This window comes from Tiliqua scincoides, chromosome 1 (assembly GCF_035046505.1).
Source record: "Tiliqua scincoides isolate rTilSci1 chromosome 1, rTilSci1.hap2, whole genome shotgun sequence".
NCBI lineage: Eukaryota > Metazoa > Chordata > Lepidosauria > Squamata > Scincidae > Tiliqua > Tiliqua scincoides.
The window spans coordinates 68,350,808-68,367,625 of NC_089821.1; the positions used below are offsets into that span (position 1 = coordinate 68,350,808).

The window sequence follows — 16,818 nt, forward strand, 5'->3', positions numbered from 1 at the left end:
GGTAATATTTGTTTTAGAACATGGGTCCAGGTTCCCTTTGGTTTGGTTCTGGGAAGAACATCACTCACTCTGCAGATCGTGAGTCTACTAAGTAGAATTTATCTGAATTAAAAAAATAGATATAGTCTGGGCTGGGTTGAGCAACCACAGAAAAAAGGGGGGGTTCTATCCCACTGCTTGTTGTAAGTAAGAGGGATCTGCTACTGAGAACTGCTGCACTTGTACTGCTAATGGTACAAGAAAAACACCAGCAAATTGCAGTTTTAAAAGATGTAAGCATCAAATAGGGATGTTACAGCAATGCCCAAAATTGAATGCAAATCCCTCTAATGTTTCTCCCAACCCATTGTTTCTCCCTGTATGCATTACAGATCTGGCTTGTCAGAGCATGATGTTAGTGATATATCTGGATGGAGTGGAGATGGGATGTTTATGGGTTAGCTTGCCGATGACAGAACATATGTGATAAGAACTAGAAACTATCCTTCATAGTGGAATGTCTAGAGTAACAATCCTTGTACATTGGAGTCTTCTAGTTCATGGGGAGGACAACTCCAAACCCTCAACTAAGGCCAAAGCAAGTTTCCAAGACCTGTGTTTCAATCTTGAAGGTGATAATCTCTGAACAAACATGATCCCCTCTCAGAGCACAAGGTGAGTCTGTTCTCTTCAATTATGCTCCATGCTTTGTCAAGTCTACAGCTTTTGTATTAATGAAACACCAGGGATAATTTTCATTATGAATTAATACTAATATATTTAACTCATAAAAATGAAAATATGGAGAGAGATTTATTATGCTTTGTGTAAGAGGAGAATGCAATTTTAGTTATTTCAGTAGTCTAGGGCAGGGGTCTCCAAACTTTTTGACCAGAGGGCTGCATCAAATATCTGGCATGGTGTTGAGGGCCAGAAAAAAAATTTAAATATAAAATTTAAATAAATAAATTAAAGATGGAACTTAGGTAAATGAATAAATGAATGAATGGGCTCATTCATTCAACCTCTCTGGCCCTCAGAACACCCTCCAGACACAACCAGAGCACAGTTCTGGTCATGTTCAGTTAAGTAGGCCAGAGGCTTTCAGGGGACAAGAGGCTGACCGCAGGCCAGATAGAGGCTTGCCATGGGCCGCATCTGGCCCCCGGGCCAGGGTTTGGAGACCCCTGGTCTAGGGATTGAAACACTGACCGATATGCGATTTGGCCTGCCAGTGGTTATCTATCTGACCTTATGCCTACTTCCTCAGTACTCCTGTGATTCTGAGTGCTGATCACCAAGCACGATCTGGTTGACTGTGCTATTCTAAAATTCAAATACTGCAACTAAGCTATATAAATTCTTTCATTAGAATTAAGATATTTGCATAGATACTCGTATGTCTACATAGCCTAACATTTCCATTCTAAAGCTAGAGTTTTGCAGTTCTTTATGTGACACAACAAAAGTCACATGTGAAAAAGCCATAAGAAAAGATAACTGAGGTACTGCAGAGTTTGGGACAATCACAGATAGAGAGGATGGTGATTAGAGTTGAAACCCTTCAGCTATGTTTTTGTTGATCATTTACATAATGTTTTAAATCAGTGATTGCCAAACTCATGACCTCTGCAAAGCAAAAATGCAGTCCCCATTCAGACCGCAACTTACTGTTCTGCTGGGTCGCCACAAGTCTTTCTCCTCATTCAGGGGACAGGAACACTCTGAGCAGTCACGTCTGTTGCCCAACATCCCAGAAGACTGTGCAACAGGACGTCCAGGCAGACATGTCTGCCCAGAGTGTCCCTGTCCCCTGAACAAGGAGAAAGACATGCGGCAACCCGGCGGAACAGTAAGGTTCACTCACGGGATGGGTGGGTTAGTCCAAACCCCGAATCTGGCCTCCAGGCCAGGGTATGGAAAGCACTGTTTTAAATGAACAGGGCATTTTACAGTCTTTATTCTTCTCATCCACACAACAATTCAGGGAGGCAATATGTTCTAGTGCCCATTTTCAAGATGGGTAACTGAGAGTGGGAGGTTGCAATGTGGAAGGATGACACATGTGTCCAACCCCCCTACTCCACAAAAAAAATAATCTTTGAGTTGTGTGAATTTAAAACCTACATTATTTACTGCCAGTGCTGTTCATAGATACCTTTCTCAAGGAATGGATGTTACAATTAAACCCATGCAGTTGGAATTGGGTAATCTTAATCTGCGGAGATGACAACTGAATGGACTGGCCCTGTCTGGGTCAGAATAGTTGCTGTCCCTTCTGTGATTGCTCTCCCTCCATTTTGAGTATTTGTAAAGACTTCCACCCATGTGCTTCCCTTAGCATGCTTATATAACAAGCAAGCAAAACCTGACTCTGGTAAAGGGCGTTACTTGCATGTTATGTGAAGCCACTAACAGGAAGAATCAGGTGGGCAGAACATGTATTCAATCAGTATGGGAGCAACCATGAAGGTGGAGATACCCATGCCAAAACTAGTACATCTATAGGGGTTCTGAGACTCAAAACAGCCGTATCACTTTATTTCTAAATACGTTTTATCAAGGCAGCTGGAATCTCTAAAGAACACTCAGGGAATGATTGACATGAGTTTCCTCTGGACTTTTTAAATCATTCAACAGGTCTCAGAATTTGGAAACAGATATTAAGGGAAACTGCACGACGGTGACAGAGTTCATTCTCCTGGGATTTGCAGGTCCAGAACAGCAACTACCCCTGTTTGTGGTGTTCCTCATGATCTATATCATCACTCTAATGGGTAATCTGGGGATGATCATATTAATTAGGATCAGTGCCCGGCTCCAGACACCCATGTACTTCTTCTTGTGCAACCTGTCTGTTGTCGATATCTGCTACTCATCCGTCGTCACCCCAAGGATGCTGATCAACTTTCTAGCAGGAAGCAAGTCTATTTCTTTCACGGCGTGTTTTGTTCAGCTGTACTTTTTTGTTGGCTGGGTGTGCACGGAGTGTTTCTTGCTGGCTGCCATGGCGTACGACCGTTACATGGCTATATGTAGCCCATTGCTCTATTCAGCAGTCATGTCACCAAGAGTCTGTGCCCCATTGGTTGCTGGTTCGTGTTTCATCGGATTCACCAATGCCATGATAACTGTATGTTTTTTAAGCAGGTTGCCCTACTGTGGCTCTAACATCATCAGGCATTTCTTCTGTGACACTCCTCCACTATTAGCACTGTCCTCGAACAGCTACATCACTGAAACAATAATTTCCTTTCTAGCTGGGGTCACCACGATTGGGTCCCTTCTCATAATTGTCTTCTCTTACTTGTTCATCTTGTTTGCCATCTTGAAGATCCGTTCTGCTCAAGGCAGGCACAAAGCCTTCTCCACTTGTACCTCTCACCTCACTGCCGTCACAGTCTTCTATGGGACTTTGATATTTACGTATCTGCGTCCCAACACGAGCTACTCATTGGGCAGAGACCAAGTGGCTTCTGTGTTCTACACAGTGGTGGTCCCAATGCTGAACCCTCTCATCTACAGCCTGAGGAACAAGGAAGTGAAAGAAGCCTTCAAGCAATCAATGCGGATGAAATTATTATCGTCATGAATGCAAAAATAATGTCATCCTCATCAGTCACCTTTATTGGCATATGAAAATAATGTAATAATGTAAAGAATAAATAAGTGATAATTATAGAATAAAATATAAATGAAACAAAAATGTTATGCAATATTTAAATAATCTCTCTGCATGACTTCCAATATGCCCACCAAGACTTTGCATATCTGGTCTAATTTGATAGCACTTGGCATTTCAAATGACGCAGGCTAATCAATGCACAGCAAAACAGTTGTGTTCGCCATTGAAACACCTTTGCTGAAATTACTACGGATACCCTTCTACGTTTGATTCTGTTCACGTCCATCAAGACAATAATTTCCTTTCTTGTTACAGGTATTAATTTATTAGTGTAAAGTGTAGAAATCTGTGTTATCACCTTCCTGCTGTTGTGAGTGCTTATCTTGTATACAGTAACACATTTACCCATCCAGAAGTTGCACTCAGTAAGAAATTGCAGGATTGGTTAAGTGCCCACCTTACTCTTCTCAGTCTTTGCATGACACTGAAGAGAAACCAAATGCTTTTTGGATAAGTTCTAAACTGCCTGGCTTGTGAGATTCTTATATTCTTATATGGGCAGGAGGTCTGGTCTAGAGGGTAGAGCCTCCGTTTGCCTGAAGATAACATCCAAAGGTCGCCAGTTCGAGGCCACCGTGAACAGCAAGACCTTGATGCAGCTGACAAGCCAAGCCGAGTTATGCTGAGTTATTCCACCTGCTCTTTGGCCGCTGTCAGCCTGTGTGGGAGGAAAATGGAGGCCAGAATGCGATACCAGATCATTAAAGATCCATCTGAAATGTTGTGGTTCTTGAAAGACGGAACCTTCTTCAATTGTAAAAATCCCTATTGGGATTTAGTATTGCCTGCCTATGTAAACCACCTTGAATTAAAGTCTGAGGAGAAATCTGATGACCAAGAAAGGCAAATACCTGTACTATTATTATTATTATTATTATTATTATTATTATTATTATTATTATTATTATTATTATTATATGCCAAATCTCACTTACTCCTTTTCCATAAAAACGCATACCTCTGAATACTTTTAGTCTTCTGTTTTGGATGCTTTAGTGTGGGGTAACCATGTCTAGCCATATAAGGTATAAATGTGAATACATGAGCTGTGACTTTCTGGAAAAAATAAATTTGATTCAGACTTTACAATACCACATTCTAAATTCTCAGAACTTGATGCAGAATCCTGATCTTGACAACTCCAATCTCTAAAGATAAATGGCCATAAAATTAAGCGGAAACAAATTGTCAACACAATCCTATACATGTTTACCCCTAAACATGTCTACTCAAAAGTAAGTCCTATTGTGTTCAGTGAGGCTTACTCTCAGGAAAGTGTTCATAGGATTGCAGCCTCTATGTACTTGAATTTATCTCCCATTTTCCCTAAATAAACTTTTTTTCCTTGTTGAAGAGTATTCATCAGTCTCCTTGTGGTGATTCAAGAGGTTTGGTTTGACTCAGATCATCTTCAACTTATCTGGCCCTATGTTATCTGGAAACATTCCTTAGATGCGCTCCACAGAGTATAAGGCTAGAAGACCCACCCTTCACCAATCTAGCTGAAATAACAAAATTCACATACAGCCACATGAGTTGCAGTGCAATCCTATGCATGTCTAAGGGTGCAATCCTAACCCCTTATGTCAGTGCTTTCCAGTAGTGACATAAGGGCAGTGCAGCTCTGAGGTGAGGGAACAAACATTCCCTTACTTTTAGGAGGCCTCCATGAGCAACACCCAACTGCAGAATGCAGCACATGTCCCGTTGGCACCACTATGCCAGTGCTGGAAAGCACTGACATAAGGGGTTAGGATTGCGCCCTTAGTCCTACTGTGTTCAATAGGGTTACTCCAAAGAAAGTGTGTATTGGATTAAAGCCTTGGTCTCTCATTTGTTTTAACTATAGCTCTTTCCAGTATCAAGAGCTATAACCAGACTAGAAGTAGTGGCTAGTTAGTGGGAGGATTTTGCATCCAAGGGTGTGAGAGGGTAAGGGAAGCTGAACACCCCCCTTGTGCTACGGAGGGGTGTTCTACTACGCTTACACACCCCACACACACCCCTTGATGCAAAATCCTCCTACTAACCTGCCTAAACATATAGAGGGCAGACACATGGATTTAAAACATGGCAACCGCGAGAGATAGCGCAACCCTGAACACCATCTGATGCTGTCTCAAGTCCACCACCTCTGCATTATTTTAAAAAAACAGAAAACAAAACCAAAGCCCTTACCATGTTCCTTACGCAGTCCTCATACTGTCATCAAAACCAGAAGCGCTGCACTTCCAGGTTTAACAACAGCATGCAAGGGGCACAGTAAGGAGGGGAATTATCTGCTTGCTCAAGCAAGAAGGAAGCAAATAATTGCAACCCTGGTTTGCATTGGCAGCAGGTTGGAGGGAGGTGGCAGGGTGAAAGGCTCCCAGAATGCACACCCCCTCCCTAAACTCCTTGCAATCTGCCACTGATGCAACCTATACCAGCAGGCTTCATGGGTGGGCCAGCCCTGGCTACTGTCATCCTACATAAACTGAGCCTGAATTTAGTCTATATCAGCAGGCTTCACGTTAGGAGGTCTCAGAAGACAAGCAGGTCCCAACACACTGAGGGCAGCATAGAAATTCTCCAGCACAGCCTACTAGTGAACCCTTTCAAGGCTGCCTTTGCAGTCTGAACAGTAGGAGGACCTACTGAAAATCTGTATTCCATGAGAATAACAGGGCCCCTTAATGGTTAACAAACAAATCCTGTGCATGCTTACTTGGGATTAAGCCCCTCTGAACATAGTGGGGCTTACTTCTGAGCAAACATGCACAGAATCAGTCTCTGAGCTAGCTTATAATAATAATAATAATAATAATAATAATAATAATAATAATAATAATAATAATACAGGTATTTCTATACCGCCTTTCTTGGTCCTCAGATTTCTCCTTAGACTTTATTCAAGGCAGTTTACATAGGCAGGCAATTTAAATCCCCATAGGGGTTTTTACAATTTGAAAGAAGGTTTCTATCTTTCAAGAAACCACAACATTCAGATGTTTCTTTCTTGATCTGGTTGCACATTCTGGCCTCCATCCTCCCACGCTCAGAGCAGATGGAATAGCTCGGCTCAGGTTGTCAGCTGCTTCAAGGTCACACGGTGCTGGTGGCCTCGAACTGGCGACCTTCGGATGTTATCTTCAGGCAAATGGAGGCTCAACCCTCTAGACCAGACCCCCTTATCAAAAGGGCCCAGAGCCCAAACATTTTTTAGCATGTGGCATTTGCTTGGTCACTCCAGTGAATTTACAACTGGGCAGCTCATTCAATGTAAATGAGTCAGCATTCTGCAATGAAAGGCAACATTTATTCAAATGAACTGTGTTACTAGCTGCTGAAGTGCTGGGATATTCCTGTTCCTTGAGGAGGTAGAAGACCCAACCTTTACTAGTCCACACAGTAAGTCTGACTCATCCTTTCAGTTTCTTACTGGATTCAAACAAGGAACCAGAAGCTGAAATCATCATTGAGTTATTCCAGTTTCATTTATGTAAAACCATATGCATTTTTCACGAAAAGCAGAAAATGGGAGGGCAAGAAGCACTGGTAACATTTGTAAATGACCAGTGTACATTTTTATATTTGCACTACAAGCCAGCTTCAAGCAATTTGTGAAATTGCCATCAAATGAAAACCTGCGTACTCAGGTGCAGCTTGGGAACTTTCTTCCCTAGATGACTCAGCAGTTTTGGTATTAAACAAGTAAGGGCACTATCCTATGCATGTCTGCTCAGAAGTAACTCCTATTGTGTTCAATTGGGCTTACTCCCAGGAAAGTGTGGATAGGATTGCAGCCTGTGGGCCCAATTCTGTCCAACTTTCCAGCACAGATGCAGCCAAAATGCAACCTCAAGGAAAAGGAACAAATGTTCCCTTACCTTAACGAGGCCTCTGTGAGTGCTCCCCTATCAGGATGCAGCACATGCCCCATTGGGAAAGATACTGGAAAGATGGATAGGATTAGGCCCTAAGTCATGTGTGAGCTTTTGTAAAATGTCATTCCAGCAGGAGACTTGAGTCTGCAGTGCTATGTGAACATTCCTGAGAGTAAGCCTCATTGAAGACAATGGGACTTACTTCTGAGTAGACAAGCAAAGGCTTGTGCTCTGAGCCTCATGGATGGAAAAGCCAGAAATGTTGTTGCTAATGAACTGAAAACTGAAAACAATATCAAGGTTGCTTATTTAATAAAGCATTCATACCCTGTCATTCCATGGGAAAATGCTCTAGGCAGCTTACAAAAACAACATTAAAAAAATTAACAATATACCAAACAGGAGATGACTTAGCACTTTGTGAGCAGGGCAAATGCCCTGGGCACTGAGTTTGCATGCCTTTAGGACTATGCGGGAAGTCTCATTGAGGTTCCCGACATGGTTGGAAACTGTGCATCCAGTTTGCCGGAAGCACAGTTTAAGACTGTGGGGAAGCCTTAGGAGGTTTCTCTGGTCAGTCGTGGAGCCGTGTGAGGCTGTTTCGCTCCAGGTGAGTGGGGGGGGGGGGCCGGCTTCACATGGGGTGGTTTTGCACACCTTTCAGTGCCTTCATAACAGGGCTGTACAAGAACCTTAGGGTTTTCTTCTTCAATTCATTTTTTGTTATTACACAATACATTGGTTGTGTTAGTGATTAATAAAAATTGCATTTATTTTAGGCAGAGGTTCTCAAACTAGGCATTGCAACACCCTAGACTGAGGACCTCTGCCTTTGCCTCTTTAAGGGGTGGGGAGGAGGAATGTGGGGCACAAGGGGTTTTCTTTTACTTGCTAGAAGACGCAGCAGCCTCCCCGGGGTGGAGGGACCCCCACGGAAGCCACCATAGGGCTCCCCAAGCTGTGGAGAATGAAAAAAATAACCATCATGACCCACTTCCAGTTTTGCGATCACAGAAATGGGTTGCTAACATTATTTTGAGATTCACCACAGTCTGGGGAGCCTTGTGGAGGCTTATGTGGGGCTCCCACACCCCAGGGAGGTTGCTGCACCATTGGTAAGTAAAAGAAAGCCCTTTGCACCCCTGGCAGCGGCGCGATCCTGGGGATCACATTGCTGCATTTGAACTCGGAAGAGTTTGGGAACTACAGGTTTTAGGGGATATTTCAGTTATTTTCAATTCTGATTTTTTTCATCTTTGTAACTAGGCCTTGTCTTAGCATGGTAGAATGGTGATATTTTTTCCCCTTTATGAACAGTATTTAAAAATTTCAAGAAGCAGCAGAGCTTTGTGGGAATCACTACATTTCATTAAACACTGAGATCCTTAGAGGTTTACTATCTCCTGCACAGATGAAGGCTTGTTTGAGCTATAGCTACTATTATGTTTTTCAGAAGAGATGGAACAGATGGGTCAAAATTTTCATCAGCCATCTGCAGTTGCACCAATGTGAAGAATTAAAGACAAATTATGGCCCTTCATTGATTCACCTGACTGAATTTCCATCACGAAAGCAGAGGAACAGAGGAACATCATTCACATTCACATCATTGTTTTTTTAATTTTGTTTTCAAAATATGTACAAGTACTGAGAGTGAACCTAGAAGAATTAAACAAAAAAAAAATAGAGTGAAAAAGTAGACAGAACAATAATGTCTCTAAAATATAACCAAGGCTCGGTGCAACATGTTCAAACATAAAACGACATGTACATGTACAAGCACAAGCGAATCATATCTTTCCTTATATCTGAATTGCCCATCCACTATATTGGTAATCTCATTGCAGAAATGGCTGAGGGAAACTATACCACCCCAACTGAATTGATTCTCCTGGGAATAGCAGACATTCCAGAGGTCAAGGGAGTTTTGGTTTTGTTTTTTTGTTCCTGACCATGTACTTGATCAGAGTCATAGGGAATGTGGGCCTGATCACACTAATCAAGATTGATCCTCAACTCCACACTCCGATGTACATCTTCCTCAGTCACCTGGCTTTCCTTGACTTCTCCTACTCCTCAGCCATCACCCCCAAGACCCAGGTGAACCTATTAACTGAGAACAAGAGCATCTCACTCACTGGCTGTGCCGCTCAAATGTATAGTTTCATTGCCTTTGGGACCACTGAGTGCTTCCCTCTGGCTGTAATGGCGTATGACCGGTATGTGGCCATTTGTAATCCCTTGCACTATACTGTCATCATGTCCCACCGGCTCCGCCTGCAGCTCCTCATCGGTTCTTCCATTTGTGGTTTTGTGATTTCAATGATACACACAAGCTGTGCCTTCCGGCTGACCTTCTGCCACTCCAATGTCATCCATCACTTCTTCTGTGATGTGATTCCCCTGCTTAACATCTCTTGTACTGACACCAAAGTAAATGAGATCATTCTGCTGGCCTTCTGCATCTTTAATGGGGTCCTCATCATATTAGAAATTTGCATTTCTTATATCTACATCATCTCAACCATCCTGCAAATCCGCTCCTCTGGAGGCCGGCACAAAGCCTTCTCCACCTGCACTTCCCATTTGATAGTTGCTGTGATGTTCTTTGGGACAGCTATTTTTATGTACATGAGGCCTAGTTCAGACTCCTCGCCAGACAAAGATAGGGTAGTGTCAGTTTTTTATACTGTGGTGAATCCCATGTTGAACCCCTTGATCTATAGCTTGAGGAACAAAGAGGTGAAGGATGCCTTGAAGAGGATGCTAAAACAGAAAAATGGGTTCTCCATGCAGAAAGGTGCTAAGGTGATTAAAACAACTGCTTAGAGCAGCCATTTTCAACCATTGTGCAATGGTATGCCGCGATTGGTCTGCAGGTGTGCCACAAGAGTTTGGGGGAGGGTCATTTGTTAATAGGGCCAGTGGGGATGTGAGCTCCCCACCAACAGCACAGTGTGCCTTGTCAATTTCAAAAAACTGATGGTGTGCCTTGACAATTTTAGTATCTTGTCAGTGTGCCTTGAGACAAAAAAAGGTTGAAAATCACTGGCTTAGAGTAACCTGACTCATTTTTGGCTAATTCTTTTTCATGGCAAGAGAGCTATTAACTAGTACAGATCCAAATCTGTTGGGGGATCTTCGACTCTGAGCCTACAATCCTATGCATGCTTTCCTATGTACATGAAGCCTTTCCTAAGTCCTATTGAATATAGGGGGCTATGTCCCCTGGGGGCTGGGGATAAGAATAGGCCCTCAGTTTGGCTGTACTTGTCATAAGAGGTGACTAAACAGCCACCGGGTAGATGGGACTCGATAGCCTGGGAAGGTAGCTCATCTGAGAGAAGGAAAACTCTGATTCCAAACCTCCACTGCCTTGTGGCTACATCCAGTTATGGAAAATGCTTCAGGAGTCAACCTCAAGGCAAAATCCAGAGCCAGAGCCCCTGAGGCAGTTCATGGCTGAACACAGTCATATTCTGGCAACTCCTGCGACGCCGCTGGAACCATTTCAGCGACATGGAGAGGGGGGATTTGCTGCATGGGTAACAGTCTATCCTCCATATCTACTTTACCCAGGCTTCGCGCACTGGAGAGGGCACTGTTCCAGAACCACCATTCAGAGCGCGATACCATAGTCTTCCGAGACTGAAGGATGCCAACAACATTGAATATAAAGGACGAGCTTCTGGGTGAGCATGCATTGGATTGTCCTATAACATTACTCCTGTCAGGTTTTAAGCCCCCCTTTTCCCTTTTTCCCCCAGAGCAACCATTACGCTCTGACATGAGGTCTGTGCTTCCCATTGTCATTAATTATACCCACACAAAAGCATGGCAGAATGTGTTAAAATATGGAACTTCCAGAAATGACTGCAAATAAAAGATGGTGGTGTATTTTATTTTATTTTTTTTAACTGAGGCAGAATTGTGGGAAATGGCCCTTCTGCCTTCACTCAGAATGTGGATGATCTCTGGCTTCATCCCTCCATTTTTTTTACCTCCCTCTCCAATTGGACTAAATTGGACCAAATGCTCCCAACTGGGCCCCACACCTAAGGGCTCCCCTCCGCACTAGGGTAATCTACTCCACTTTTACATGCAATTTTATATTAAAATGTGCTTAGATTTGTTTGGTTCATTAACTTACATGCACTTTTTAAGCAGACATTTTGATTGCTTTCCATTCTACCATAGAGATAGAAAGTCTACAATAAATTTTATTTATATTTCTAAGATTCTAGAGTCCTTGGCTGTGAACCTGGGGCCCTGCAAAAATGTTTAGAACTGGGCCCCACAGCTCCTAAGGCCGGCCCTGCTCCCACTTCAGTCACCTTACCAGGCTCACAGCCCAATCCAGTGCTTGGCTGGTTTGCATGATGCAGTGGCACCAGTGCAGTCTCCACTGCACCCCAAGGGCCAGGTGGGGGCTGGGTAGCAACAGAGAGGTAAGTGAAGAAATTTTTTACATACCTACTCTGCTGCTCCCTGGTCCCCAATAGGACTATTCAGATTTATGCCAGCTCTTATGCTGGTATAAATCCAGTAGGTCCAATGAGGAGGGGTGTTGGGTCAGGTTGGACCAAGAGCATAGGCTATCGCCACTCATTGCCATCACCAAGATCCCCACTCCTATGTGATAATTGGGCTCTCTCATATCTTGAAAATATGATCAAGATGTGCATATTTTCTCTTCTGTCATTTGCAGCTAATGAGTTCTTAAGTGAGAAAAAAGTGCTTATTTCTGATCATCACCTGCTTCATGGCATCACTTCCTGCTTAATGATGTCAATTCCAGCCCTCAGCAGGCGCCATGAATGCTATTCAGCCTGCTGTACGAAATGAGTTTGAGGGCGAAATTCTAACCAACTTTCCAGCACCAAGATAAGGGCAATGCAGTTCTGAGGTAAGGGAACAAACATTGCCTTACCTTGAGCAGGCTTCCGTGACTGCCACCCAACTGCAGGATGCAGCACATGCCCCATTGGCACAGCTGTGTCTATGTGGGAAAGTTGGTTAGGATTTGGGCCTGCATCACTTCCTGCTTAATGATCTCACAACGAGTGCTCTGATTCACAGCCCAATCCTGAGCTGCCTGGGGCGCCGAGGCTCAGCAGCACCGAGAAGGGCTACTGCCGGATCCTGCACCTCCCGAGCTACTGTGGAAGGTGCCTCGGGAGAAGGGGATTTTTGTCCCCTTCCCCCAAGTAAGGTAAGCAGCCCACAATGGGGCTACTCACTTTACCGCCAACCTTTTGGTCAGCAGTAAGGTAAAGGCACTAGTGTAGGTTGTGCAGCCCTACATGAGCGCCTTGGATCCTGTGGAGCAGAGCTCCACAGATCTGCCTCCCATCTCTTCCCCCAGGCACGCCTTCAGCCCGCCCCCCTCCCCGTGTCACACCTGCCCGTCAAACCTCCTCCTGCCCTCTTGTCACCCCCTGCCGGCCTCCCCCTTCCCCGGAATTCCTCCTTCCCACCCCTGTCCCCGCCCCCACCTACCATTCCGCAGTTCAGCAGTCTGGGAGACCACCAAGCCATGGAACCTGGGCAACCACCCCACGCTAGCCCAGCATCAGCCAGCGCTGGGCTGGCACCGGTGGGAGCCCAGCGGTAAGGCCGGCAAACGTGCCTTACAGCATGTTTGCGACAGTGCTCGGTGGCACAGACCCGTGCCGTCAAGCATAGGATTGGGCCCTCAAAGTACTGCATGCCTATTAACAAAAAGATGTGGTCACATCCTAAGCTAAGGAAGGCCAATCTGCTAGTGTGAGTGGAACACAAGGAAAGGAGCACTTGGTCTGTGAGAAGAAAAAAATGGGAAAGAATTAATTCTTCCCTGCATACAGACAATATTAATAGCAATGTTGTCATTCAGATGCCACACTGAAATCCGCTGAGGTTTATTTATTGGATGCAAGGTTTTGTCCCCTATACACGAACCTGATACACAGAGGTTGGTCTGGAAAAATGGGCTGTAGAATTGCTACTTCTTCCAAAGCTGAAGACTGTGCCTGGTGCTTTCAGGGTTCTAGGGAGGGAGAGACTATGCAGCAGAGTTTTATTCCCCACTGTAGTGCTTGGACAGTTCTGTCTCCTGCTCTTTTTTTTCCACATGATGTGGGTGAACCTAAATTCCTGCTTGCTACAGAAGGCTGGAGAGAAGGACCATTCAAGTACTGGAGCAGAAATGCCACTTTTTATTGTTTTGGAAAGCTGAGCTTACAGGCATCGTCTCCAGAGTTGAAATTGTCAATCCCAGAGCAATCAGGAATGAAAAACTACAAAACCATCTTACTCTTGAACTGGAAAGGTGAATGTGGGCTCCTGAAACAGATTGAAAGTTGATAGAAAAGTGTTTTTCAGGCTCATCAACTATAAAGAAGCTGGGGAGCAGCTGCATGTGGTATCCTCTCTAGAATGGTCGGAGGGGAGTCAGAGAAAACCAATGCCAGTTGGACGCATCACTAAGCAAAAGCAGTGCTTAACCACCGAGTGGCTCCAATGCAATTATTCAGGTTCACTCTTGGTTGGGCTATAAGCATTTGGCTCAATTAAGTACTTGTATTGCTGTTATTTTACTGCTTTGTGGTTTGCTAAGCTATCTCATTCAATTAGAAGCAAATCCCTCATGGAGCTTCCATGGGTCAGTATTTTCGGAAGTATATATAAAGCACCTAGATCAGAGTTTCCCAAACTACTGCCCATAGACCACATCCAACTACCATAAGAACATGGTACCATAAGAACATGGTCAATTTCTATAATTGACCAGCTTCAGCACACCATAACTGCAAGACTGAGTGATGTGGCCATGGCAACTAAAAGTTGGGGGAACCCCTGACCTAAACGATCTTAAGTTAGAATAGCCAGTGAAGGAATATAAATTCTTCTGTAACTTGTGTAAAGGGAGAGAAATGAGTTGCCATATTTGCAGCTAGAAATATGATCCTTCTAGTGACAGGTAAAAAACAATACAGGTTTTTATTTGTTTAAATGAAGAATCACCATTGTTTTCTGCAGGTTTGGGAGAAAAAAAAATACTTCCATTCAAAAAAAAAAGACTCAAGAAACTCTGCATTGTGTAAAGGTGAACATTGTTTTTAATAATTATTTACTTGCAAATTAGTTTATTAAAAAAAAAATTAAAAGTTCAAGAGAAACACTGAACTCCAGTAACTAACCCAGCACACTCAAAATGATAAAACTGAGGTCCTCCAACCACTTTCTCCAGCCAAATTCTATGGACTTTCTCCACAAAAGCTAGTTGAGCATCAGTAAATAAGGGTGCAACAGTCAGTAACAGACCTGCCCCTCTACATGCCCCAGGGCAAAGGTCTGCGATGCTGCCTTCTCCCCCTCCCCCCGCCCCACACAATGTCACCCCCCCATACTTACCCAGTGCAACGGAGCCTCATGTGGTGTTAGAAACAACTCAGAAAGCCTTCTCACTTTCAGAAAGTGAGGCTTCTCACACGGTCTTAAACAGTACTTCTGGAAAACTAGAAGTACTGTTTAAGACTACGTTGGAAGGTTCAGAAGGCTTCCCATGCAGTCCACAACACCACACGGGCATGGCACTTGGGGCTTTTGCCCCCCTGCCGCCCTGCAGGTCTGCCACTGGCAACAAAAAATGTAGGGAGTATAAAATATCTAGGGTGCAACAAAAAATGTAGGGAGATGTGAAAGTGCTGTCTTAGATATTTGGACAGAGAGACATTAAGGGCTGAAGGGAATAAGACCAAGTTTGTGCATTTCCAGTTGTGTGAATACCTACCTCAAGTAAGAAGCCAAACTAGGCTACCAAGTATTTCCTTTTAGGCTACAAATGTGTCTAGCACAGGGATGGGTGAGAAAGCAGCCCAATTAAACTTATAACAACAACAACAAACAACAGGTATTTATATACCGCCTTTCTTGGTCTTTATTCAAGACTTTATTCAAGGCAGTTTACATAGGCAGGCTGATTAAATCCCCGTAGGGATTTTTACAATTGAAAGAAGGTTCTCTCTTTCAAGAACCACTACATTCAGGTGTTTCAATCCGATCTGGCTTCACATTCTGGCCTCCATCCTCCCACGCACAGAGCAGATGGAATTGCTCGGCTTCAGCTTGTCAGCTGCTTCAAGGTCGCACGGTGCCGGTGGCCTCGAATTGGCGACCTTGTGGATGTTATCTTCAGGCAGACGGAGGCTCTACCCTCTAGACCAGACCTCCTGCCCTTATAATGACTTCTGTAAAGCTCTTTGCAACATGGCTGAGCAGTTAATAGTCTCTGACAATAAAGATATTAACATTGCTCTGCAATATGTAAAAATGTGAAGTCCTTTATTCCATGATCTAATTATGAAGCATTTTCTGTTTTCGGTAAGTGGCCATAGGATACTATGGCCCAATTCCTAACCAACTTTCCAGCACTGGCATAGCTGTGCCAGTGGGGCATGTGCTGCATCCTGCAGTTGGGGGGCAATCACGGAGGCCTCCTCAAAGTAAGGGAATGTTTTTTCCCTTACCTCGGAGCTTCACTGTCCTTCTGTCGGTGCTGGAAAGTGGATTAGGATTGTGCCGTATATCATCCTTTTAGCCATTTGTTAATCTGAACAATTCCTTCCACCAACCAAAGTAGATGCCCAATTTATGCCTGGATTATGATGATATCTTGTCACTACTGTATAAACAGGAGTAGGGAATATTAGTGTTACTATTAGTTTATGCTAGTCAACTAAAATTAGCATAATTTCTGCTAATTGCTAAAATATTAGTTTATGCTTTTAAAACCAAACAGTATTTATTTGTAGCTGACATGTTGGTATGCAATAGGATTCCTTTTCAGAAGAAAGTTTCTGTGATGTTCATTTATGCTGTACTCTATCCTATAAATTTACCAACAGTTTGGAATATGCTATTTTCAAAAGGCACAATTACCTTTATATATTTGCTACGCTGTTTTCAACAACTGTTCATTTTTTTCTTTTGTTAGTAATTTTCAGAGGTCAACTAGGTCTTGCATAAAATGCTTTTGTATGCTTTGAATTGGATTTAATCATGTCTCATAGTTTATTCAAAGCAGAAAGGGGCTGAAGGAGGAACTAACAATTTCAAAGATGTTTTGCCAGGAAGTAGTTGCTATTAAACAACCATATGGGCCTACAGAGTGGGTGATAATCTGTACATTATATGGCAAAGGCAGAAAAAAAGAGTTCCATCATGTGATCCTCTGATGGTACAAGTACAGAGAAAAGGAACTGAGTGAACACATAGCCCTAAAACTCTTTTTCCCCTCCCCCACAT

The 16,818-nt window shown here is 43.6% G+C and overlaps 2 protein-coding genes across 2 annotated transcripts; both read left to right on the forward strand.

The window, feature by feature from the left end:
- The first annotated feature begins 631 nt into the window (after positions 1 to 631).
- Positions 632 to 3,571, forward strand: LOC136644720 (olfactory receptor 5F1-like). Its single transcript, XM_066620813.1, has 2 exons — positions 632 to 654; positions 2,620 to 3,571. The coding sequence occupies exons 1-2, from the start codon at positions 632 to 634 to the stop codon at positions 3,569 to 3,571; spliced, it is 975 nt and encodes a 324-aa protein (XP_066476910.1).
- Positions 3,572 to 9,376: 5,805 nt separating this feature from the next.
- On the forward strand, positions 9,377 to 10,359 carry LOC136644732 (olfactory receptor 5AP2-like). The gene is given in 2 exon segments (XM_066620823.1): positions 9,377 to 9,466; positions 9,469 to 10,359. Coding segments are annotated over 2 exon segments (978 nt in total). The 5' UTR covers positions 9,377 to 9,379.
- The last annotated feature ends 6,459 nt before the right edge of the window (positions 10,360 to 16,818 follow it).

What these genes read in the sequence shown, in the direction of transcription:
- LOC136644720 (XM_066620813.1), top strand. Translation starts at nt 632, where the DNA reads ATGATCCCCTCTCAGAGCACAAG. An exon ending in ATCCCCTCTCAGAGCACAAG is followed by an intron (nt 655 to 2,619) that starts GTGAGTCTGTTC and finishes ATCATTCAACAG; the next exon opens with GTCTCAGAATTTGGAAACAG.